Below are 24,157 nucleotides of genomic sequence, written 5' to 3'. Positions count from 1 at the left end.
GGTGATTGTAGCCGACAGCCCGGCGCGTACATGATTCATGGATCTGTCCACAAATTCTCATCGTCTGTTGAATTTACCCGGATGACATGCGATGCAACATCCCCTGACGGACCCTTTCCCCCGAACTCCCGCTCCTCGGTCGATTCCTGAACAGGAGTAGTGACACCAGGTGGTGTCCGCTTGGGCCTCAAGCCATGGCCTGGGAGTAGTTGTTCGGCCCCTCCAGACCCAATATATTACCAGATGACTGCCCCACTGACAATAAAGCACAGGATCCAGTCGAGCAACCCCTGCGTCGTGACATCGTCTACGATGAGATGTTGAGCTGTCTAGAAACCTGACATATGCAGGAGACCGATGATGATGCAGCGAATGCCTAGGTTGAACTCCGCGTGGTAGTCCCGTAGGAACAGCTCGGAGATATGCCAGTTGCCGTGTCGCACTAGGAAAGTCGGCTGAGCCCCTGGGGGTGCCGTAGCTGTCCATGATATATGAAATGCAGGAACCCGTTGGGTTATGGATGATAGTCAGCAGGCCATACAGGTCTGTATGCTTCCCTGTACATGTCCTTCACGGCGGCCAACGAGTGTCATACCAGATTGATTCGCTCTTGCGAAGCTTGGTAGCACCATAGTAGTACGCACCGTGGTGGATGCCAATCAATACAGTGCAAGTCTGCGCCAGGACAATCCCATACTGGGCCATACTGAGACCGCGTGGGTCAGGGACACGGTCCCATCCTGCCAAGGGGACCACACTCAGCTGTGGTCATCGGGGGTCGAAGACAAGTTCATCCGGGGAAGATGGCCTGCAGGCAGTGGATATGATGTCCGACCTCCTATCACCATTGCGTCAGTGTTTGGTCGCCATGCGAGCAGGCTCGGAGTTGAGGGATCAAATCGCATGGCCTAAACTCCCATCACATGTAGCAATATGTCTTCTGGACTCGGTTATACAGGCAGACTTAGAGAGCAATTTTCTTAGTGCATGGATATATCAGTCCATGAGAGTTGGACTCGATTTAGCCGGCAGCAGACTTCCCGCACAGGGACAGTGTAAGTTGATCCGTGAACGACTTTTCTTGATAATAATTGCCGTTTTCTATGCTGCTCCTGCTGCATGGATCAGACAGAGTACGTGACATTTATAAATACATCTCTATTTCTAATAACTGATCTGGATATAAAAAACATTAGGCCGACCAAAACACCTCCTTGAGCAAATCACACATCAGCGTAATGCACCGCTTTCCCTCGGACAGCACGGCATCCATGGCCAAAAACGGATGCGGCATGCCCTTCATCACCTGCAGATCGACCGGGATGCCCGCCTTGATCAGCTTCTCCGCATACTGCTCTCCCTCGGTGCGCAGCACGTCCAACTCGCCGACCATGACCAGCGCCCGCGGCAGCTGCGCCCAGTCACCCTGGTAGAACAGCGGGCTGGCCTCGGGATGGTCCCAGTCCTTCGGATCGGGGAGGTAGTGGTTGCGGTACCAGAGCATCTTGGCGGCGGGCAGGGCAGGGGTGTGCTCGTAGAGCCGGTAGGCCTCGTTGTTGGCAACGGTGGCTGTGTTGTCCATGACGGGCACGGAGAGCAGCTGGGCGCGGAACCGCACGGGCGGCGATAGCGTGAGCGCCTTGTGCGTGATGATGGCGGCGAGATTGCCGCCGGCCGAGGAGCCTCCGGTGGCCATCTTGGTCGGGTCGATGGCGAGGCGCGACGGGCCGTCGTTGATGAGCCAGAGGAGCGCTTCCCAGCAGTCGTGCACAGCGGCGGGCCAGCGGTTTTCCGGGGCGAGTCTGTTCATCCCATCAGAAAATGGATCTGTCAAGTATACCTAGGTACGTCAGGGCGGTACCTGTAGTCAACCGTCACCACGACGCAGTTCCCCCGCACACACAGATTCGTGCACACCGGGTTCTCGGTGTTGATGTTGCCCAGCACCCATCCGCCGCCGTGGAAGTACAGCATCACCGGCCAGCCGGCTGCAGGTTTCTCGCCGCTCGGGGTGAAGCAGCGCAGGGAAATCTCGGGGCCTTCGGTCTCGCGGCGCGCGATGGTGATGTCCTCGGTCTTGCCGACATCCAGCAGCGGCCCACCGCCGGGAATGAGCACCCCGCTTGTGCGCGAGGCCTCGACGGGCTGCAGGTGCACCTGCTGCTGGTTGACGATGTATTTGTTGTAGAAATTGACGTACTCCGGGTCCAGCTTGTCCCGGACGGACTCGTGGAGGGGATACGGAGGCTGGGGGTGATCGGAGACGGACATGGTGACTCGGTGGCGGAGGATAGAGTGAATTGAGGGGTATGGTCACAGACGATAGGAAGCAACAAGGGACCAAGGGGTATTTAATCCAGTGACTCAGAGATCTGCAGGCGCTTTCGCTCTCCTTGGCTCTGGTATAGTTGCATTCGTCGTCCCACGGTGGCATCGGCAGCAAGGGGACGTGGGGGTTTCGGCCCCTTCCTCCCCGCTATCGCAGCCGAGTGATAAGATCCTGAGCCGACCGTCAGACATGGAGAGCTGTTATAACAGCCAGCAGGCCAGTAGGCCAGTGATGAGGCCGTGAAGAGTGGAAACGGGGGACGTACTCCGGAGTACGTGGGGGTTGACGGTCCCGTTTGCCCGAATCGGTAATTGTTATGCAATCCATCCCCGCATCCAGATTCCATCTTCTCCTCTTCCCCGCGGAATTCACCATGACAGCTGGTCTATCCGGAGTACACAGTTATTCTGAGTAGTAGTGTAGGAATCGAGTGCATTGTCGCTGTGCGATTGATTATCTTGGTAGGGTTTGCAATAGATGTCCTATCTAGTACATATTACATGACGTGGTGAATGTCAGACTCTACGACGACAGAGCTAAATAATATAATATATATCTGCCATCTCAATCTCAATCCTCGTGTCTATTCTCCTCTCGTACTTCAGGTCGCGAGATCGGAGCCAGTCCATACCTTTATCAGTGTTAGCAATCGTATATAGCTATGCAGCAAACCAGGAAGATATACGCACCATGTGATCGAGATCAACCCCAGAACAGCCGCCACGCAACTAAACACCAATGCCACAATTCCACGGGCTGTGAACCCGGCAGGCAACGGCGCCGGCGACGTGTTTGCGCCGGTCAGGTCATAGAAGTCTTCGGTATTACCAGCTGCATTGCCGGACGTCTTGGTTCCAGTTGCAGCACAGACATCATAATGATTGCTGGGGATGACGAGCGTTTTCTGGAGCTCAAGCGGTGCTTCGACCATGGTAGCTGCTAGCCCAGAATCCATGTGCCACTCGATATGGCAGTGGAAGAGCCATACACCTACAGTCGACGGTTAGCGGTAAACTGTAGAAGGTTTCGTCAATCGAATTACCTGGATTGTCGGCGCGGAAGCGAACTACGAAATGCCCACCTCCCAAAACGTAGAGCGTGTCTCTCCGCATGGGCGTCTGCGGGAAGGCAGTGTGGTTGCTGGCATTGTAGTGGCCTGCGTTCTCAGCGCTTCGGGAGATGACCTGGAACGCGTGCCCGTGGAGATGGAATGGATGTTTCCCTGTGTCGTCGTTGTTCAGGACGATGTCGATAATGTCTCCTTTTTGGAGGACGAAAGCGTGCGTGTTGGTCCCGTATATCGCTGGGTCGCTGGCCGCCGACCCTGTCGAGAGCACCGAGTACAGGGTCGGGACTTTTGGCATCACGTATGTAATGCCATTGAAGAAGGCGCTGTGGCCAGTTAGCATGTCACATACTACGATTCGGAGGTAGAGCTCACTAGTTGGCGCCGTTGCCGAGATTGTCCATGGTAAGGTCCAAGGAAACAGTATAGTCTGCTTCTCCAAGGAGATGTTCGCGGTCAAAAGGGACGAGATTGAAGTCGTCGTAGGGGTCGAATGAAGACACAGCTGCTGGAGGAGACTTCTCAGCACTATCATCATACACCAGCCATCCGGTCACATTGTAGTTCAACGTCGACGGGACTTGGTCAAAGAGATCCTGCAATGCATAAGTAAAACACATGCACTATCCGCGCGGAGACATACAGTATCCATGCTGCCGACCATCGCATAATTCTTGGTCGTGTCGTTCTTCATCGTCACTAGGACGCTGTATCGCTGGGCGCTGGTGATGTAAATCATACTCGCTTCCGATGGCTCAGTCCAGATGCCGTCTACCTCTACAATCTGCATGGTATGACCCTCGATCCAAAAGTACTGGCTAGCGAAGGCGCCCACGTTCGCAAGATGGAAGAGGTACGTCTTCCCAGGCTCGACCGGCACCGTCAAGTTCTGCGTGTCATTCATCAACGCAGAGTTAGGCACTGGCTCGGCGCCCGTCGGGTTGGTGACGCTGATGAATTGCTTCAGCAGGCTGGGCATCTGATCATGGTACCAGTCCGAGAGGGTGATGACCCGCTCTTCATCGTATTTCCCAGCGTATGGGTCCTCTGGGTCCTTGATGACCAGCGCTTGTCGCAGTCCATCAGGATACTGTCCCCGCGTGTGTGAATGGTACCAGTAGGTACCGGTTTGGTTCGCCTAGCTGTTGTCAGCATGCATCCACGAGGCGATGCGGGTAACGCACTGTGAAGTTGTACACAAAAGTCGACCCCGGCGCAATCTCACACTGAGTCACGCTGGGAGGGCCATCCATATGAGTTGTTCCGTTCATGTAGAAGCCGTGCCAGTGCAGGCTGGTAGTTTCGTTGCCCAGCGCATTGTGCACCCGGGCGATGATCTGATCCCCGCGGGTGAAGTTGAGCACCGGAGGAGGCCATTGACCGTTGATTCCAATGACGGGACGGGTCATTTGCCCATCCGGATTAGCATTCACCCAGGTGATGTTGAAGTCATAGTGGAGCGTCGCTGCCGAGGCCAGGAGGCAGTGCAGGAGGAAGCTGGTGAGAACAAAGGGTCTCAATTGAGTCAACTCCATGACGGGCAACGATAAGAATACGAAGAACCTGCGTGAGAGAGATGGACGAAACTCGGGTTTATCTTTGACAGCTGATCTCGTTGCCTTGTGTGTTGTTGGCGTCCTACTGCAGATGGGGGTTCATCTCGAGGCTTTCCTTTAGACTTTGAAAAATGCTCTCTTACCCGTGGGGATAGAATGGGCAGATCGACCGAATGAGCGTGTTGAAAACCCAGATGGACACCGACGACGCTATATAATTTCTTTTGCTCGCTCTCGTTTCCCTTGTCTGGCGGCACGGGTGGAAATGAGCGATGGAGCCACTGACGCTGATCCAAGGACGCCAACAACGCCTTAGCCAAAGCTTCCGAGCCCCCTCAACCGCGGATCCCACTTATCTGATTTCCCCCGTCGCCATTCACGAGGCTGCTGGTGGGATCAGGGGCCTGTTTGGGGTGGTGGTCCCAGCGCTAGAACGTCAGCATGCGAGCTGGTGACCCATATACGACGGTTGGTATGCGGTTACTGGGCGCCACAAGCCCCCCGACCATTTTCGTCTCGTTTTTCGCGCAAACTCAGTTTAATCAGATAATTTTTCTTCCCGGTACTGGCCGGGGTGGTCTGCTCTCGTCTTCTTTGTTTTCCTTTCCCTCTGCCCGGTACTTAACGTCGTGGTGTCCATGTGTGGGAAAAGAGTGTAGGATACACCGCTATCTAGGGAACTGTGGGAGCCACCATGACGACGAATGTTTTTGCCGTCCCCAGTGGGTTTCTTTCTTCTCTGAATTGAATTGATCGCAATTCTAACGCCGCTAGTCTTTTTTATCTGTTTTCGGGAGTGCGTCGAAACCAGTATTATCGTGTCGGTGCTGCTCTCCTTTCTCCATCAAACACTGGGCGCCGACAGCGATGCCGCAACCCGGAAAAAGCTGGTGAAGCAGGTAGACACTCTCAGCCATCTCTCTCTTCTGGGATACCCGTGTACTCACTGTATTTCGATCAGGTCTGGTGGGGGGTGGCCATCGGGCTTGTCATTTGTCTTATCATCGGGGGAGGCATGATCGGTGCGTTCTATGGGTATGGCAAAGACCACTTTGCAAACACAGAAGACCTCTGGGAAGGCATCTTCTCCCTGATCGCCAGCATCATCATCACCATCATGGGCGCGGCCTTACTGCGAGTCAACAAGCTCAGAGAAAAATGGCGACTGAAGCTGGCCCAGGCCCTCGAGGAGAAGACCGTCCCGACCGGGAAGTGGTCCGACCGATTCAAGCACTGGGCGCAAAAGTACTTCATGTTCGTGCTGCCGTTTATTACCGTGCTGAGAGAGGGTCTTGAAGCCGTCGTGTTCATCGGCGGCGTCAGTCTCAGCTTTCCGGCTTCAGCCTTTCCTCTGCCGGTGATTACTGGGATTCTCGCAGGCATTGCAGTGGGATATGTCATCTACCGGTGAGTCTCGAAAACACACTCCGGGCAGGCAATACAAAGACTGACGATCGCATCCAGAGGTGGCAACCAGACCTCGCTCCAGATCTTCCTCGTCATCTCCACGTGTCTACTCTATCTCGTCGCAGCTGGGCTCTGCTCCCGTGGCGTCTGGTATTTGGAAAACAATACCTGGAATCATCTGATTGGGGGCGATGCAGCAGAAACAGGGGCAGGGCCTGGATCGTACGATATCCGGCAGAGCGTCTGGCATGTAAACTGTTGCAGCCCCCTGGTCAACGGCGGTGGCGGATGGGGCATCTTCAACGCGATTCTGGGCTGGACCAATTCGGCTACGTATGGCTCGGTCATCTCGTACAATCTATATTGGCTGGTGGTGATAGTCTGGTTCGTGATGATGGGATTCCGCGAGAAGCGTGGCTCCTGGCCCCTGGTTGATCCCTTGTTCCGCCGGTCCAAGAGGGCGTCCCAGGGTCAGTCTGAAGAGACTATCAGCTCAGGGGGAGTTGGAGTGCTGATGAATAGCAAGCCGTCCGCGGATGGGGCGACGCGCCTTCAAACGACAGAGGTATGATAGCGGCTGCTGAGGCATCAGTGGAGACTAGGACGGAGGTCTATCTCCTCTGGACAAATAGATTCGATATAAACAGTCAAGACAATGATTTCAACCATGATCCATGGTCTTGGGATAGTCTGCATGAGGGGCTGTCCTGTCAACTACAGACCGCGTAACGCGTTGGGGTCCTTCATAGTTAATACCGGGCTTCAACCGAGCCGAACAATCATTCCGACGCCCTGCCAACCTTGCAGGAGGCGTCTTTCGTGTCGGTAGTGAAAGGTCTGGGTTGGTGGTTGTCGTCGTGTTAGGTCTCCCTTCCATCACGTGCCCCGCCCTTCACAGGGACGACGGTGTCTTTCTCTCCTTTCCTCCCTTTCCTCCTTTCCTACTAGTTACAAAGGTGAACATGGTTCGTATCTGAGACATCCTCTCCTTGGCCTCCTACATTCTATCCTTCGGTCGTCTCTGTCTACTAAGGGCTGTGTTCCCGGATACACGACCCTATCTGACGGCAGAGCGTGTCGGTCGAATCTAGGACATGGCCCCTTCGAGCATACCTAAGCTCTGCCAGGACTACTGTGGGATCAGGACAGTCCACATTTAGCTCACTAGATACGGTGCCTGGAATGCCCGATCCTCGGATCCGGTCGCATGGTCTAAGATCTCAATCCCTACCACGTTCCACTCGGCATTCCGCCGTGGATCGTCCTGCGTTCCTGGGAGTGAATGACATCCCTCTACGACTCCTTCCAGCAGACTAGTACACGAAGGCTCTGTATTTTGGCTCCTATGAAATTGAGGTTGACCATGTTTTCTTCTCCTCGAGCATTCCTTCCCTCACCCGGGATCGCGTTGACGCGACGGGCATTCGATTATATTCCCATGTCGGCATCCAGCCGTTGACTCTTCTATATTCTTTAAACTATGCGGTAAGACTGTCTTCATACGCTTGGGTTACTCTTCGTTGGTCACCTTCTATCATCGCCCATTACCTCGCTGTGGATGCTGCCGTCCAACTGAGAAGCTGTAGCACAGCTAAGCCGCTACGCTCTTGACAGACATCATGGACAAGCAACCGGAAGCACCCAAGAAGAGCGCTTCTTGGACCAGGGTAGCCATCTTTACATCTCTTTACGCCTTGCTGCTGGAGTCCGTCATCGAGTGGGCTCTGGTCCTGTATCTGTACTGGGACCGCCATGTCGACCATAAGATGGCCCCAAGTTTGATACTGGTCTTTGTTGCGGTGAGTGAACCATGAACCGTGGCAGGTAACATACGCTAATGAATTAGGCCTCCTTCACGGTACCACTGGTGGCTCTCCATAGCCTGCTTGCATGGCAATATAACCGAGTCCCGGGGTTTAGACGCCAGAAACAAGTTCTGCGTGTCACCTCCACCTACCTCCTGCGATTGACCATCATTGTTTGGTTGGCTGCTAGTGTAGCGGGCTTGATTGTTGTCACTCAGCAAGTCTCCTGTCTCGCAGATACGACGGATGGGGAGTTCTGGAAGACCGGTGTCAGTTGTGCCCTTCATCGGGCCGCTATTATTGTTTCGGTTCTGTCCTTGTAAGTCTGCTATTGGCATCCTGCATATTGGGCACCAACTAATGTTTTCCAGTATGACGGTGTGCCTTTACTTCTGTTCAAGAGAGCTATGCGATCGTCCATATGATATGTCCCTTCTAGGGGTGTACAAGCAGACCGTGATAACTCGCGACGACACTCTTGTCTCGCACTCCAGTTCGGAAACCGATCATTCTTATAAAAACGAAATGGGATATCTCTGTCGAACGCCAGACACCTACGGGAGCAGGGGCCTGTATCCGTCGTCTAGTGACAACTCCATCGACAAACCCCATGTTCCAAACCTTCAACATCCCGCCCCAATACGTCCAACGCCGCAGCTGAACATCGGCGGAGATCATCAATCCGAACACGCTGAGATCGTATCAGGCTCAACGGTGTCTCCTATAGGAACGCTTCGCGATGGCAGTACGAGTGACAGTGTCTCTCGCACCCCAACCACGGCTACCTCACGAACGGGCGTCGATTCCAATGCGCAGCCACCCGTCCCCGAACTTCCAGCCGGGCTCGTCGCCGCTGGCTCCGGACATACAAGACATAAATCCTCGGCTTCAATGTCATCTCTCCGCAAATATCTCCCCAAGCTGTTCGCACTGTCGCTCCCGCTGTCCTCAGATCCTCAAATTCGGGCTCTTGCCGACCCAAACGCCCCTCGTGATGTCGAGAAGCAGCCGGTGAACGAGGTCCAGCACAGGCCGGCGGTCTCTGATGAGAAGCAGCTCGCACCTCCGCCTATCGAAGGACCCGATCACCCGCCGATCATGTCGCCTACTGTCATCAACATGCGACCATCGGAATCTCGTCCTGCGCCGCGGTCCATGACCATGGCCTCTGCCAACGCCCCAGAGGTAGTCGAACCCCCGCCCAGTGTCCACAAGACATGGACCACCGCGACAGTGCGGCGGACTCCCGCCGGCCCGCCGCCGGTCTACAGAGCCATGCCACCGAACCCATTAGCATGGCACCCCGTCAATCCCACCGCGCCCATCCGCCAAGGATCCGCCACGGAGCTCGGGAGTCCCGCGCCTCGCACCGCCCGACGTAACGCCCGACGCCAAAGCCAGGTGTATCATTTTGAGCCGTCCCAAGTCCCTCGGTACACCCGTAGCCACTACCACCCGCCCAACCGCTACGGCAGCTACGGTCGATCCCCACGCCGCATGTCTTCGTTCTCGAATCGAAACGACATTGAAATCCTGTACCCCAGCACCCGACGCCCTCGCAGCACCACGTGTGGGGGCATCAGCTCGTTGGACTCTATCCGGGAGTCCGGGGCGTCGGTGGATGAGTCGCCCGGGAGTGATCTTGCCGATGAGAATACGTACCGAGGGACTACGCGGACCAGCGTGCATGGGTACTAGATGATCTGGTCTGCGGGCAGACTTGAGCATGGATGGGGAATCTCCTTTGTTATTTGTATTTCAGCAAGCCCTTCCAGTTGGATTTCGGTTCGAATGATGGTAATATGTCATGGCTTATGCAGGTCTATGTGGTGTATATTGGGTTTTATTCAAGCAAATGTGTCATGACAATTAGTTAGAATAGACGTGTGTTTATAAATCAGTCTCCCTTGTACTGTCTGAGTGGCGGTGCCTCCCCTTGTCCAGGTATGCTGGTAGGATCCCTGAGAAAACGCGTCAGTGCTAGGCTATGCCGAGCAAACCACATAATCTTTCGACCTGCGGGATGTTAACACTTCTTGGACGTACATTTAGCGTTGCTCTCGCCTCAGCTAAGCCTGTTCAAGCTTTTAAATCAGGCCGATCACTAAGGACGCCTGAGTTGACATAGCGAGCAAAGATCTACACAGCTTATCCGGCGCTTCCAGAGATGTGATTTGTAGCGGTGGCTGGCCGATCTTCTCTTAATGTAGAGGATGGGACGCCTAAAGACATGACGAGAGAATATAACAATGACCTGTTTGACTAGAAGCAGGTCAGTCGTTGACCAATATCATCCCTATACCACGCTCTAGAGATCATGGTCAAGATTAGGGGTCTAACAGTGCACGCTTTCTGCCTTACAGCTTTCATATCCTCGGTGACTGCAGACTCACCAGGAAGCCCTCTCTACTCTGGCGCATTTCCCAATGAAGCCAATGGCTATGCCCGTGTAATTCAACTCCAGCACGCAGGCGATCAGAACGGCAAGCTGCTGGCTACCTGGGAGCACTGGTACACCACAGGTCCCGACAGCAAAGCGCCCAACGGCACCGCAGGGAACTTCATCATCCTCGAAAGCGCGAGCGACAAAGGCGACGCCTGGTCGACTCTGGCAACCGTTCACGACCCGCAAACAGGCCCCGGACATCCCAGCCCGTTCTTCTACCAGCCGTTCCTCTTCGAGTTCCCCCAGCAGCTCGGCAAGTACCCAGCGGGCACCTTACTCCTCGTCGGCAATCTGAGCAACGGAACAAGCACGCAGTTCTTCTCCTGGCGGTCCCGCAACCATGGGAAATCATGGGACCCCGTCGGCGCGTGGCAAGAAAGTGCGTGGCAGAACGGTGACACATCGAATGGCATCTGGGAGCCGTTCCTGTACCTCGACAGCAAGGGCCGCCTCGTGGCGGTCTTCTCCGACGAGCGCGGTCATCCAGCGCACAGCCAGATGCTGGTACATGTCGTCTCCGACGACGGCGGCGACACCTGGAGCGGGGGTGATTGTGTCGACGGGACCGATTGTGTCGTCCGCGACGTGGCCAGTCCCGTGAGCAGCCAGCGCCCCGGCATGGCCAGCGTGGCGAGAATGGACAACGGCGAGTACTTCATGAGCTATGAGGTGTGTCTGGAGTTCAACGCCGTCTGCCACGTGCACGGGAAAACGTCCCCGGATGGCATCAACTGGAACGAAACCGACGTGGGCGTCGCCATCGAGACCGCCGACCGCATTTCCCCCTGGGCGAGCCCGTACACGGTCTGGGACCCGGCTGCGAAACAGCTGGTGCTGGGGAGTATGCAACAGTTTCTGAACAACACGGTGAACTTGGATGCGCCGGAGAACCACCGCTCTGTCTTCATCAACAAGAACCACGGCAAGGGCGAGTGGTTCTGGGCCCCGTCGCCGTGGACGGCGCCCGCTAGCACCGATATCTGCTCGTCTAACCGTAGCCCGGATCTTCTTCCGCTCGCGGGCGGTGGTATTCGCTATACGGCTCCAGCGCCGGAAGGGAGCACGGGGTTGTGTGGAGAGCGGACGGGGAACGCGTCCATCGGCGCCTTGCCCTACACAGCTGACTTTGCTGCCGACGGCCAGGCGGGTTGGATTGTTTTGGGGGGGACGTGGAACTGACGGGGAGTACCGCTTTGCGGCAAGTAATGCAAGTGCCGTGGCTGTGACGGGGTCGTCTGGATGGAAAGACTACGAGCTCAGTGCGGACGTTATGATCTCGGGCACTTCTGGTGTGGTTGGTCTGAGTACGTGGGTCTCTGCCTCGTCGACGGGCCAGAATTCGTTGAAGAAGTATACAGCTGCCATCAGCAGCGCCTCGGGTAACTTGACTATCTCCCGCGATGGCCATGATACCACTGTTCTGCATTCGGCGGCTCATCCTGGTGGTATCCAACCGAACAAATGGTATCATCTGTCGTTTGCTGTGCAGGCAGACAAGCTGACTGTCGAGCTCGCTGGAGGTCGGAATGGATCGCATAGCAGCTTTACAAGCACGGATGGCGGTTTTCATCAGGGAATGGCGGGCTTGTTTGGGAAGAGCGGCAGTGGGAGTTTCAAGAATGTCAAGATAACAGACTGAGTTGAGGTGTTTGGCAAGGGAGAGTAGTATCTGCTGTGTCTACCCACTGGAGGTTATCATTATTGTCGTATTCCTGTTATCGGCTGGTGTAGTTTCTCCAGAATCTATATAATTTAAGGCTCTCGTGCTCTACATACGGGATATAGTTCTAACGAGACAACCATCCACCGTCTAGACCATCTTCCACCATTACCACCCTACCCGACCACTCAACTTGAAATACCCGCGTTGGAGATTCTGAAATACCTGATCAGGATCATATTTCCGCGCAACCATCCGCAGCCGCTTCACGTTCTCCGGCCCGTAACTCTCGACCACATCCTGGAACTGACTGGCGTAATTCATATAGACAAACGGCTCATACAAACCCATGGCGCGAGCCCGCGCATTAACCCGGTTGACCAGATTCCCAATAGCCTGGAGAACGCGCATATCATCCGCCGGGTCCCTCCACCGAAACGCAGGATTCAGTATCATCAACGGGTGCGTCGAGCCAGCCAACCCCAACGGATTGCCCCCGTTCTTCTCCATGGACCGCAGGATATCCGTCGTGAAGACCTGCATGATGCACCGAGCCTCGAGCCCGTCTAAATCCCCAAGCTGGCTTGTCTCCTCGAGGAACACGTCCTTGACGAAGCCGGCCAGGTCCCGATCCAGCTTGTACGTCGCCGTCCAGTAGCTCTGGCGGTACCCGTCCGGCTGGCCCAGGTAGTTGTGCCAGCTGATGTTTGACTGGCGGCTTACCGCCGTGGTGTCCGAGTACGGCACGGCCTCCTGCAGCGCGCTGAAGATGGACGGGTCCGGCTCCGGCTCGGTGTGATACAGGTCGACGGTTGCGTGGTGCTTCGCGTTGGTGTAGTAGATCGTGGTGATCTGGTAGGCTAGTGGGTTCTCTGACGCGCGAAAGCCGAAGTCGACGTACGCGTCGAGCACCGAATCTACCTGGTCGATCGTGTAGTTGCGGATTCCTCCCCACATGAACTCGTGGTGCAGAGGCTTGAAGTCGAAGCGGGTGATGAGGGCAAAGTTGGAGCCACCGCCGCGTAGCGCCCAGTACAGGTCTGTGTGGGAGTCGGTGTTGACGTTGATGATTGATCCGTTGGCGAGGACCGCCTGTTCGGTGGTCAGTTAGCCTATGAACGCATTCCAGAGCAGGGACATGTGATGGAGGCGAGCTCTAACCTGATAGTTCATCACGTTGTCGCACACGAGCCCTTCCCTGCCGGAGAAAAAAGACAATCCACCTGATCCAGTGAGCTTGCTAGTATACTGCAGTCAATGATTGGGATGCACTCACCTCCAAGGGTCAACCCACCAACTCCTACCGATCCTGTTCGGCCGCCAGGAACGGTCAGGTTTCTCTTCTCCAGCTCACGATAGACCTGTTGCCAGCGGTTGCCTGGGCCGATTCTGACAAACGAGCTATCATCTGAGACTGTTACTTCGTTCAGCCGTTCGAGGTTAATAGTAAGGCCCTGGCGGATATTTGATGCGCCTCCGAAGGTGGCATGGCCGCCGCTTTTCACCGCGAACGGACATGCCTCCTCGCCGGCGAGGCGAACCGCGTGGGCTACTTCTTGCTCGTTACCAGGCAGGAAGAAGCAGCTGGGGTTTAGGTTCCCTGCCTGTTGGGCAAAGTATGTGACCTGTTGGTCTGCGTATCCCTTGTCATCCTGGGTAAGGACGGTCCCGGGCAGGTCCAGGGAGAGCACTTGGCACTGGCGTTGGAGTGAGTTTGTCTGGATATATTCTCAATCAAATATGGTATAAGAAACTGACCACTCTGCTGCAGGGCTGCTCAATTCCACTCCCAAATGTGTCGACATGACTCTGCGAGAGTATGCTCTGCCCTTGGGACCATGGGCCATCCCGACCTGAAAGAACCATCGCGCGAGGTGCCTGTGCCCAGAGCAGAGCACAAGAATAAAGACCAAGCCATGATATCATTTTGTATAAGACTGGCTCTGACTTTGGTGTGAGTTTTGCACAACAGCAGGCGGCTTGAACACCCAGATTTATAGCTACGCCAATGCTATGATCGAATTACCTCCATCGCGTTGATTGCCTTCTATGCCCTATTCCGCCGGGGGGGAGTTCCATCAGACAGGCCCCATCTGTACGATATCCTTTGAGTCATTGCAGAAATCGTCCGATTCGGCATAACGATGCATCATAGAAGTATATCACACCCCGAATCAGGTCGTGCATGCCTGCTTGAATCAGACAAACCAGCACTTCTGATGCACCAAGCTTGTTTTCTCTATGACCCCTTGCCTCTGGAACGTCAGGACTCGGACATCGCCACAGTTCAACGGGTCTGGCCGCGTGGATTTTCCAGTCCGGGTATACCTGGAATGACCCGCTTCCTTGATTGTGCATTTCGCGTCCTCGTGTTGCCAGATCGGGTAGACTGCGCCAACTCTATCGGAAGATCGAGATGTTCTATATCTTGCTTGACCATGGAAGGCATGACATGTGTAATGGGAATCAGGTTTTCCATCAGGCACTATTCGGAAACGCTGTGTTATAAAGCTCCCTAGGTGGTCTGCTGACAGTAGTCAATTCGTGGCTTTCTCATATCATCGGCCAAACAGAGTACCTTAAGATGAGACTAACCGAGTGCCTTTTTGTCTGCCTGACAGGCTGCAGCCTTGCCTCTGTCGTTCCTCATGGCCAGACGGTGTTGCATCTACCGGGGGAAATCCCTCCGCGGAACCCTCCTATCGTCAACCCGATCAGAGCCCCATATCAGGATCCCAAGCAGCCGACCTGGCTGCGTGTGGAGGACCTGCTGTCGCGGATGCCGATGCGGGAGAAGATGGCTCAGTTGATGCAGGGCGAGCTTGAGAAATGGGTGGACTTTACGACGGGAGAGTTTAATATCAGTGGGATGAAGGACCATATGTTCTATCACTCGGGGATGCTGCGAGGTACTCGATCAACAAGAACTGGATATGAATATCGAGATCTCTGCTAACGGACAGCAGTGAGCCATCCTTTGACGACTGCCGAGATCTCCCATCAGGGTGCACACCTTTTGCAGGATTGGATCATGAATGATACCAGTCTATCGCTTCCTGCCATCGTGCAATGCGAGGGTATGTATGACAGTGAGTTGTTTTGTCTGCCAGACACTGACGCATCCTCGCGGTAGGTCTCCACGGATTGGGTGTTCCAAACGCCACCATTTTTACTTCGCCCATCGGACTCGGGGCCTCCTGGAATCCTGAAGTATGCACGCCGTTTATGTTGTTCCGAAAGAAAAGACAGGATCTAACTTATAAAGCTGGTCGAGCAAGCAGCACAAATCATTGGCCAAGAGGCACGAGCACTCGGCATTACTCAAGTCTTTGCTCCGTCCGCAGACCTGGCCAGGGATCCCAGGCATGGTAGAGTAGGTAGTACCCTGGCCGGCAGGCTTGAACTTGATACTCATTTGGCGTTCAGGTCGAAGAATCAATGTCTGAGGATCCATACCTGGCTGGCGAGATGGTAGCACATTTCGTGCAAGGACTTTGGAAGAACAAGGTTGCTTCTATCGTCAAACACCTCGTGGCATATGGAAACTCCGAGCAGGGGATTAACATGGGGCCCGTCCATGGAGGCGAACGCGAATTGCGTACAACCTATCTGCCGCCATTTCGAAAGGCCATCGAGGCTGGGGCGTTCACGGTCATGACCTCATACAATTCGTGCGTCAGAAACTTTCTGTTCGTCGATCGTGATTACTGACAATGTCTAGCTATGACGGGATACCATCGGTGATGAACAAGCATCTACTCACCGATATTCTTCGCGGCGAATGGGACTTTCAGTATTGGACTACCACAGATTATGGGGCCCCGAACCGACTGTGCACGGCGTTCAAAATGTGCCGTGACAATCCCATCGATGCAGAGGCGATTACCATGAAGATATTTCCTGCTGGACAGGATACTGAAGGTGGAGGCTCTTTGTATGCTCACACCTTCCGCAGTGTTGTTGCAAGGATTGCCCATTGACTTGGATAATATAGTAACTTCGACTCCATTCCCGACCTAGTCAATGATGGAACTCTGGATATCGCCATCGTTGATGAAGCCGTGCGACGGGTGCTGCGCGCTAAGTTTGATATGGGGCTGTTTGAGGACCCTTTCCCTGCTGCGGCGCCGGAAGATTGGCCCAACCTGATACACACTGACAAAGCGCTTGAAGTAGCCAAGCAGTTGGATCTGGAGTCGATTGTCTTACTCGAGAATCACGATAACACCCTGCCTTTGAAGGACGATATTGGCAGTATTGCCGTCATCGGGCCGTTTGCAGACACCGTCAACGTGAGTCTGGTCCTCCTTCCTATCTTCTGTATAATTAATTCCAGCCCTAACTTACTCGATATAGTATGGCGACTATACTATGTCACGCCCCCGTGGGGTCACACCGCTAGACGGGATCCGGAGCAGGGCCTCGCAGGGAGTTCATGTCAAGCATGCAAAAGGATGTGAGGCATGGAGCAATGACGAATCAGGCATACATGAGGCCACCGAACTAGCCAAATCGTCCGACGTGGCAGTGGTAGTGGTGGGCACCTGGACGCGCTCGCTGGAAGGTCAACAAGAAGGATTGAATGCAACGTAGGTGCTCCCAACGCCACCACGTTCAGAGCTAACACCTAGTAAAGCACCGGAGAGGCATATGACACCAACGACCTAGGCCTCGTCGGCGCACAACGATTGCTCGTCCAAAAAGTCGCAGAGACCGGTGTACCAACCATTGTGGTATTCTCCTCTGGAAAGCCAATTGTAGAGCCGTGGATTTCCAACGCAACTGCGGCGCTTCTCCAGCAGTTCTATACTTCAGAGCAAGGAGGCGAGGCACTTGCAGATGTTTTATTTGGCAAATACAACCCCAGCGGCAGACTGCCACTGACATTCCCGCGCGATGTGGGCAGCCTGCCAGTGGTGTACGACTACCTAGACTCGGGCCGTGCAGACGATGAGCCAGGCCATATTAACGACGATGGGAGCATTGAATTCGGACGCACGTATGTGACGGGGACGCCGCTGCCATGGTATGAATTCGGATACGGGCAGAGCTACTCCACCTTCGAGTACTCGAAGGTCGAAGTGGATAGGAAGCATGTCAGGAAGACGGATACCATCACCGTCAGCGTGCAGATTGAGAACACCAGTGATCGAGACGGTGTGGAAGTCGTCCAGCTTTACGTTGCGGATCCGGTGAGCTCGGTGGTCACGCCGAACAAGCAGCTCAGGGCTTTCCAAAAGGTTTTCATTAAGGCCAGGGAAACGGCTACCGTGATGTTGGACTTGAAGGTGAGAGAAATCGGACTTTGGGACCTGGATATGAAGTATGTGGTTGAACCGGGCGAGTTCGTTGCGTACGTGGGAAGAAGTGCTGGTGATCTTAAGGGGGGAGTTTCGTTCTATGTGGATTAGCCACCATGACATCAGCAAGCACTTGCTGCACTCTTATATTGCAAGTCGCGGTGTACGGAGTATGGCATAATGAAGAAGAATAAGGCATTTCGGATTAGCGCAAGCTAGATCTCCACTACCCCGGGATTACCAGTAGATCTTGTCCATATCCAGATTAGTCTAGAATAGGTTAGACTGACCTAATTTTAAAAACCCCACCAATCAAAACGCGAAACCCCTGTCGCGTTACATAAGGCAGACCCACCCATATCAACAATGGAATTCATCACGTCTCACGCAGACCATATTCTTCCTCTACAACATTGTTTGATACCATCACCAACTCACAAACGCCATGGATACACAACCCGCCAAGCGGTCGCGCGCCAACTCAGCGGGCAACAGTCACGTCCGCACCCAAGAAGACGCACCCACTCTCCCAGGCGAAGACAAAACCACCCCCGTCGCGTCGACACCCAACATCGACATCCGCAAAGACATCAAGTGCCTCGACGTAGAGACAATTCAAACCATCCTCATCGCCGCCGCCAATACATACCCAGCCCTCAAGGCGGTCGTACAATCCGCCATCGAAAAGCGCCGCGAAAAGGAACAAAGCCGCATCATCTATTTCGGCCACTACTCCAGCGCCATCTGGAAGGAAATCAACGTCCGATACAGGGGCCTCGGCGGCGGGAAGCAGTGCGACCTGTCTGGGGACGTTTTTCACGGCATCACGGCTGACCTGAAGCGCATTGCGGAGCAGTGCGGGCCGATGGCGAATCCCAAGACGCGGTATAACGGGCTGTCTGTGTTGCGGAAGATCGGGAAGACGATCTGTCTCTCGAGTACTGATGTCCCTGGGCATGAGGTGCAGCAGTGGTTTGGGTGGGATACGACACTGGAGGACTGCATGCTTAAGATTGTTTCTGCGATGAGTCCGAAGGAGAGGAGTGATATTACTGGGGATGATTCGAGTGACCAGGCGCTTTGGCCGAAGTTGGTTGAGTTGGAAGGACTTGCGGAGGAGCATTATGTGTTTAAGGGTTTTTCTAAAGTGATGGAGTTGTTGCTGGAAGGGGGTGAGGTCCAGTATGTGGACGATGTTGACGGGGAGGATGAGGATGAGGACGACGACGATGCTATTCCTTCTTACGACGGAGGGTTCTTCGCCTCTAAATAATCTTTCCGGTACTGTGGTTCGGACTTTGGAGTATTCTCTTCATCTCTTGTATATTAGCTTCCCACATCATGCATTATGTCCACTCGCATACAACAAAATTAATAGATATCATTATGTAGATTTATCTCGTCCCATTTCATACGTCACTCTAGCTCATGTCGCGGCGGCTCTTGCGAGGACATTATCTCTTGCGGATGCACCTTGTCTTTCGTCGTCAACTCCTTTGGGTCATCCTTTGTCGTACTCAATTCTTTAGCTGCTTCATCCTCGGGCCTGGGTGGTAACTCGGCCAGTCCCCTATGAACCGGTCTTCTTTCCTCAACGGGGGTCTCGTTCTCAGCATCGGGACGTCTGCGACGGCGCCGCAACACAATCCACACCGCTGCGACGATGAGAATCGCGCCACCTACGCCCACGCCCACACCGATCCCCACCTTTGCTCCGGTCGAAAGGCCGCCACCATCTGCACTGGTAGAGTTGGCCGAAGATGCCGGCAGAACAGTCCAGTGCTTCGCCCAGCTCTGCTCCCAGGACTGGTTTGATGCAGCAAGACTCCGGTCCTGGACGTTGACGGCGGTGATATCCGCGTCGGCCAGGTCCGGACCAGGCGCCTGGCCCAGGAACCACGTCCCGGTACCATTTCCTTCGAACCAGTTGACGCCGACGAATGCGGCCTGGAGAAAGGCTCGACCGATGACAGGGCTGTCGGTGGAGTGGAAGCAGGGGAAGTAAGTGGCGTTTTGGTCGACCAGAGGGTCTTGCAGCGTCAGGGTGAGCAGCCGCAGCGGAACCTTGATGGTGATGGTCTGGTCGGTCAGGGCGTTCTTGTTGAACGTGAAGGCAAGGTACGTTGCGGAGGTGGTGATGTTGGCGTAGTTGCTGGCCGTCGTGTCCCAGATGTACAGGCCCAGCTCCGAGTCGAAGGAGATGGAGAAGACAGACGTGATCGCATCGCAGGTGGCCTTGGGGAGATACATGTAGGGTTTTGTGGGGTCGATGGTGGCGGTTTTAGGCACGACAGCACCACTGTCTTGCAAGAACAGTCCGTTCTTGCTCGTAAACGCAAACGGCGACCCGCCGGTGGCCACGCCCAGTCCGATATCCTTCAGTTCAATCTGCCATGCGCCACTGGCGTAGACGTTCGAGTCCACGGGTTGCGCACTCACCTCGCCCAGAGCGCGGCTTTTGTCATAGCCACCCAGCACGAGCGAGCCTGGAATGGCGGGATCCACAGACCCGATATGCATTGCATACGAGTACGACGGGATGGCGTTGTCGACCCCCGAAGCGTAGAGCCACCCGGCGATCATGTTGAGGGTCAAGCCGGATCCTGTATCTTTCAGATACGGAGCGCCCAGTGCGAGGGTCCCCACCGGCACGGGGTATTGCTTGCCATTGGGGTAGGTCTGGTATGTTTCGTAGATAGTCGTAAAGCTGATATTTGGCACGACGGGGCCAATGTTGACCTGATCTCCTACTCTGCCTTGGATACTTCCGCCTTCGACGCTCCAGTAGGTAGTTTCCCACGAGCTACGGTTCGTAACAAGCGCCGTTTTCGATTCACTTTCGTTGTAGGTGCCCGCCCGAGCCGCGTAGCATGTTGTCGAAAGGGTTGTATTGGCGCAGATCGAGTCGGCCAAGATGGTGGTAGCGTAATTGGCACCGGGATAGAGATCGATGGGTTGATTGTTGCTCCCGACGTCTATGCGCACGGCTTGCCATGGACCATCAGGACCGTATGCCTGTGACGACCAGTTCATCGCCAGTGGCTTCACGGCGTGAGCCGCATCCCCGAGGATGGAGAGAAGGAAGAGAGAGCGCGTCCGCATCGTCGATGAAGCAGCCCGATCTCCATGGGATGGTCTGAGCCGGAACGTGCAGAGGGGGGAACGCCAGTTAGATATGACAATCGGGTGAACCGGGCGGCCCCTCTTCAGCTGTGAGACATGGGTTCATATTGGTGCTGACATGCATTCCACTTCGGCAAGGGTGCCTGCTCCAGGCCATTCCGCATGGAGTAGTGGATGGCTGATCGCTGTGATGATCGGGGCGGGTTGCGTGATAATCGCTCGGATGGAGTAGTCCAGACTGTCTGTCTGTTTGTGAACACAGCGGACCACCCACAACGGAGTGTATCTATCGATATTCTTTTGAATTTCTGGGGAATATTGATAGACACACTCCGACGTAGTACAAGTAGGACAGGAATGGGATGAAGCTGGCTTGGTGGCAATCGGGAGATAAGGGGGCTGGGGGGCCTAAGATTACTTTAGGGCGCAAAGCTTGTGTGTTAGCGTGTCAGCCTTTTCCAGCAGACTGCAGAGTCGTACAGAGTCGTACAGAGTATCACAGCATGTGCCAATAGTGTCATCTTACAGAATAGATAGTACCTGCAGTATGATCCAGCCCACCAACGCCCAACCAACCCTAAACACCAATACAAGAATCCATAGACCATAAACCCTAAGCACTATGCCTTTGTGCCCGTCTTTGGCACGTGTTTGTAGCGATAGGCCTGCTTCCGGCGCCCCTGCTCATCGACATGCTCCTTGTCCTCGCCCATCTCCTTCTCGCCCCAAGTCCACATCAACACTCGACTCATCCGCTCCCGTTCTTTCAACAGAAGTTCCACCCGGCGTTCCCACTCCTTCTCGCGTTTCTCCACCGACCGTGCAATCCGCTGGTCCATCGCTGCAGCCGTCTCATCTTTGACCGCAATCACCGACTCCAACCGTCGGATCTCCTTGCGGAGGGCTTGGATCTCATTTTCTTCCGTGGAGCGCGATGTGCGGAGGGATGCCAGTTCGGCTTTCAGCTTAGCCTCCCGCTTCTCAGCAGCAGAGAGGAGATCACGTAGTTTGCGGGTCGAATCGGCGTGGGAAGCGCGAAGGGTGGAGATGGCAGTACTGTGGGCCGTTTGGAGACTCTTCAGTTGAGCCTGGTGGGACTCTTCGAGGGATCGAGTGTCTTGACGGGGCGTTTGAGGGGAGAGGGGTGGGCTAGGCTGCTGCATCTTCTGTTCATCCTGGAGACGGTCGACGGTGTTCAGAGCTTCAGCATGCTCATCCCGCAGTTCGCGAAGATCACTCTGGGCTTTTTCAAGGCTCGACTTCAGTTCTTCGTTCCGTCTGCCCAGTACGGCGTTCTCGTTCTCAATGGATTTGATGAGAGCTTGTGCTTCAACTGCTTGCTCTTGGGATCGGGTCAACTGCGCCTCAAGCGTCTGCCTCGCGGTTATTGTCTCCTTCAGTTCAGCGTGTACTTTCGCAAGCTCGTCCCGAAGCTGATCAATCTCAAGTTCTCCAGGCTCCTTCTCCTTTAGAGGAACATCACCAGGGCGAGTCGTAGTGGGTTGGCCGAGATCCTTGATCAATTCCAAAATCTCCGTGTACGTGTTTCCGCCGCTTTCCAATGGAAGATCCGCCGCCATAGCCTTCAGCGCATTCTCCTGGGCAGTAACCTGCGACTGGGCACGATTCAAGTCAGCTTCCAAAGTGCTGTTCTTCTCCTCCAGTGGCCGGTTCTTGGTCTCAAGAGACGCAATCCGCTCCTCGAGCACTTGATATTCCCGGTTGGCTCGGTCAATCTCAGCTTCTAGCTTTTCAATTTCCGAAACATGGTCGTTAATCTGGTCTTTCAATCCATCGATTTCCGCATTCTTCTCGGACAGCTGCTGTTCCTTGGCAGAAGTGACCTCTTTCAGCTTCGCCATCGTTTCATCCAGGGTCGCATCCCGCTTCTTCAGTTGCTCCTGAGCTAGATTCAACTGCTGACGCAGATGAGCGATATTTTCGAGTCTCTCGGCGTCCAGATCGGTGTGTGGGCTTCGATTCTGCAACTCCTTTTGCATATCCCCAATCTGCTTTTGTAAAGCACTGAGACCAGAGTCATTCACGGAAGCATTCTGCAGTAGGGCTTCTTTCTCCTCATTCTGTTTCTGAAGTAACTGGACCTGCTCCCGCAAGAATAATCCATCTCCGCGTAATGACTGCAGCTCGTTCAGTTGATCCGTTTTGCTTTTCAATTCGGACTGCAGATGCTTGATGACTTGATCAGCAGCCGACTCTGCCTCCGAGTTGCGGTGGTAGTTCCTCTCCAGTTCCTCATCTCTTTCCCGGACCGTCTCTTGGAGGTTGGCAATCTGTCGGCGCAGCTTCTCGTTCTCCGCATCGTGATCCTGACCCGGCGTAGTCTTATGCTTCCGCACGGATGGCGTAACCGCCGTATCGGACTCGTCGTCCGGGTCCTCCTCGATGTTCTCGAGATGCGTCACATCCTTTGCTAGGCCACTGGGTCTGCGCAGGAGATGTGAGGGCGTCGACATGTCGACAGGCGGGCCGAATTCGCTATACTCGCCCAGCTCGGCTTCATCTTCCGCGCCAGGCCGATGCATGCTGGAATCCTGCTGCTGCTCCTGCTGTTTCTGTTCTTCCTCCCGCTCCCGCTCTCGCTCTTGCGCTTCCTCCTGCTCCTGCTCCTGCCGCAGCTCCTGCAGTTCGTCGTCACTCTCGTGCAGCTCTTCGTGTCGCTCCTCCTCGTCAAAGTCTTTGTGCTCAAACGTGTCGTCATCTCCCATGAGGTATTTCTCCAGATTTGCCGTAAAATCTTCCGGTCCGCCAACATCCGACAAGCGGTCTTCGTGCGGCAATTTCAGATCCGGGAGAGGTTCGTCGTCCAGTTCCGCATGTCCACTGGGAAACTGACTAAAGTCGACGGTGTATTCGGCTAGACGCGCGTCGAGCGTGTTGGCTGGGCGAGCGGGGGAGGAAGCGCGCGATGATCGGGGCGTGGTCGACTCGGGCAGCGGCTTGTCGTCGTGGGGGTTCGTAGCGACACGGTCGGAAGCAGGGCTGGAGGATTGCGTGTCCTCAGGGACTCGCGCGGGGGGCGAAGAGGGCATGAAGAGCGGCGTGGCGAGGGTGGACGCGCCCACGGTGTCGTGGGTGGTGGTGTCGGCCATGATGGGTCGAAGGGAGTGGTAGGACTGCGTGATTGTTTATACCGCGGGATGCGGCATTTCTAGGGGCGCAATTACTGATTGGGATCCTGGTGTCTGGCGGGTCTGAGATCGATAGATAGTTTAGAGTGAAGTAGAGTGAAGTGGTTAAGGGTGGTGGATGGAGACGCGACGTTAAACCCGCTGGGTTGTGGCCTGAAACCTCAGGTTGCTAGGTGGTTCCAAATCGGGGTTGTTTATGGGCTGCCGTATCGGGTTTAGTCTGTTGTGATGTCAGATCGATTATATCAGCGAGATCGTCATCGGATTTACATCGGACTTAGCGATCGACTATTCGTACAGAGTACATGATTGCCAG

The 24,157-nt window shown here is 54.9% G+C and overlaps 10 protein-coding genes across 10 annotated transcripts; 5 read left to right on the top strand and 5 right to left on the bottom strand.

The window, feature by feature from the left end:
- Positions 1 to 1,192: 1,192 nt before the first annotated feature.
- Positions 1,193 to 2,271, bottom strand: ATEG_08033 (alpha/beta hydrolase; the record flags this gene model as incomplete). The annotated part of the gene is made up of 2 exons (XM_001216654.1): positions 1,193 to 1,802; positions 1,904 to 2,271. 2 exons carry the CDS (start codon positions 2,269 to 2,271, stop codon positions 1,193 to 1,195), a joined length of 978 nt encoding a protein of 325 aa, XP_001216654.1.
- A 628-nt stretch (positions 2,272 to 2,899) lies between these two features.
- fetC (putative ferrooxidoreductase Fet3) lies at positions 2,900 to 4,930 on the bottom strand (the record flags this gene model as incomplete). Its single annotated transcript, XM_001216653.1, has 6 exons — positions 2,900 to 2,960; positions 3,019 to 3,319; positions 3,372 to 3,721; positions 3,771 to 3,991; positions 4,039 to 4,533; positions 4,580 to 4,930. 6 exons carry the CDS (start codon positions 4,928 to 4,930, stop codon positions 2,900 to 2,902), a joined length of 1,779 nt encoding a protein of 592 aa, XP_001216653.1.
- Positions 4,931 to 5,645: 715 nt separating this feature from the next.
- Positions 5,646 to 6,990, top strand: ATEG_08031 (FTR1 family protein; the record flags this gene model as incomplete). The annotated part of the gene is made up of 5 exons (XM_001216652.1): positions 5,646 to 5,673; positions 5,726 to 5,850; positions 5,913 to 6,358; positions 6,416 to 6,923; positions 6,961 to 6,990. 5 exons carry the CDS (start codon positions 5,646 to 5,648, stop codon positions 6,988 to 6,990), a joined length of 1,137 nt encoding a protein of 378 aa, XP_001216652.1.
- Positions 6,991 to 7,977: 987 nt separating this feature from the next.
- ATEG_08030 (uncharacterized protein) lies at positions 7,978 to 9,861 on the top strand (the record flags this gene model as incomplete). Its single annotated transcript, XM_001216651.1, has 3 exons — positions 7,978 to 8,157; positions 8,205 to 8,482; positions 8,535 to 9,861. 3 exons carry the CDS (start codon positions 7,978 to 7,980, stop codon positions 9,859 to 9,861), a joined length of 1,785 nt encoding a protein of 594 aa, XP_001216651.1.
- A 619-nt stretch (positions 9,862 to 10,480) lies between these two features.
- ATEG_08029 (sialidase family protein) lies at positions 10,481 to 11,788 on the top strand (the record flags this gene model as incomplete). Its single annotated transcript, XM_001216650.1, has 1 exon — positions 10,481 to 11,788. The coding sequence occupies one exon, from the start codon at positions 10,481 to 10,483 to the stop codon at positions 11,786 to 11,788; it is 1,308 nt and encodes a 435-aa protein (XP_001216650.1).
- Positions 11,789 to 12,437: 649 nt separating this feature from the next.
- On the bottom strand, positions 12,438 to 14,135 carry ATEG_08028 (uncharacterized protein; the record flags this gene model as incomplete). The annotated part of the gene is made up of 3 exons (XM_001216649.1): positions 12,438 to 13,361; positions 13,574 to 13,966; positions 14,028 to 14,135. The coding sequence occupies 3 exons, from the start codon at positions 14,133 to 14,135 to the stop codon at positions 12,438 to 12,440; spliced, it is 1,425 nt and encodes a 474-aa protein (XP_001216649.1).
- Positions 14,136 to 14,853: 718 nt separating this feature from the next.
- ATEG_08027 (uncharacterized protein) lies at positions 14,854 to 17,680 on the top strand (the record flags this gene model as incomplete). The annotated part of the gene is made up of 9 exons (XM_001216648.1): positions 14,854 to 15,178; positions 15,236 to 15,346; positions 15,403 to 15,479; positions 15,535 to 15,642; positions 15,696 to 15,940; positions 15,991 to 16,203; positions 16,264 to 16,561; positions 16,626 to 16,858; positions 16,906 to 17,680. 9 exons carry the CDS (start codon positions 14,854 to 14,856, stop codon positions 17,678 to 17,680), a joined length of 2,385 nt encoding a protein of 794 aa, XP_001216648.1.
- Positions 17,681 to 18,014: 334 nt separating this feature from the next.
- ATEG_08026 (uncharacterized protein) lies at positions 18,015 to 18,842 on the top strand (the record flags this gene model as incomplete). Its single annotated transcript, XM_001216647.1, has 1 exon — positions 18,015 to 18,842. The coding sequence occupies one exon, from the start codon at positions 18,015 to 18,017 to the stop codon at positions 18,840 to 18,842; it is 828 nt and encodes a 275-aa protein (XP_001216647.1).
- A 143-nt stretch (positions 18,843 to 18,985) lies between these two features.
- Positions 18,986 to 20,671, bottom strand: ATEG_08025 (uncharacterized protein; the record flags this gene model as incomplete). The annotated part of the gene is made up of 1 exon (XM_001216646.1): positions 18,986 to 20,671. The coding sequence occupies one exon, from the start codon at positions 20,669 to 20,671 to the stop codon at positions 18,986 to 18,988; it is 1,686 nt and encodes a 561-aa protein (XP_001216646.1).
- A 641-nt stretch (positions 20,672 to 21,312) lies between these two features.
- ATEG_08024 (putative spindle pole body associated protein SnaD) lies at positions 21,313 to 23,802 on the bottom strand (the record flags this gene model as incomplete). Its single annotated transcript, XM_001216645.1, has 1 exon — positions 21,313 to 23,802. One exon carries the CDS (start codon positions 23,800 to 23,802, stop codon positions 21,313 to 21,315), a length of 2,490 nt encoding a protein of 829 aa, XP_001216645.1.
- Positions 23,803 to 24,157: the final 355 nt, after the last annotated feature.

The sequence above is a fragment of the Aspergillus terreus genome, genomic scaffold (assembly GCF_000149615.1).
Source record: "Aspergillus terreus NIH2624 scaffold_12 genomic scaffold, whole genome shotgun sequence".
Taxonomy (NCBI): domain Eukaryota; kingdom Fungi; phylum Ascomycota; class Eurotiomycetes; order Eurotiales; family Aspergillaceae; genus Aspergillus; species Aspergillus terreus.
Note: the sequence above shows the minus strand (reverse complement) of the source record. Positions and strands in the feature narration are given on the sequence as shown.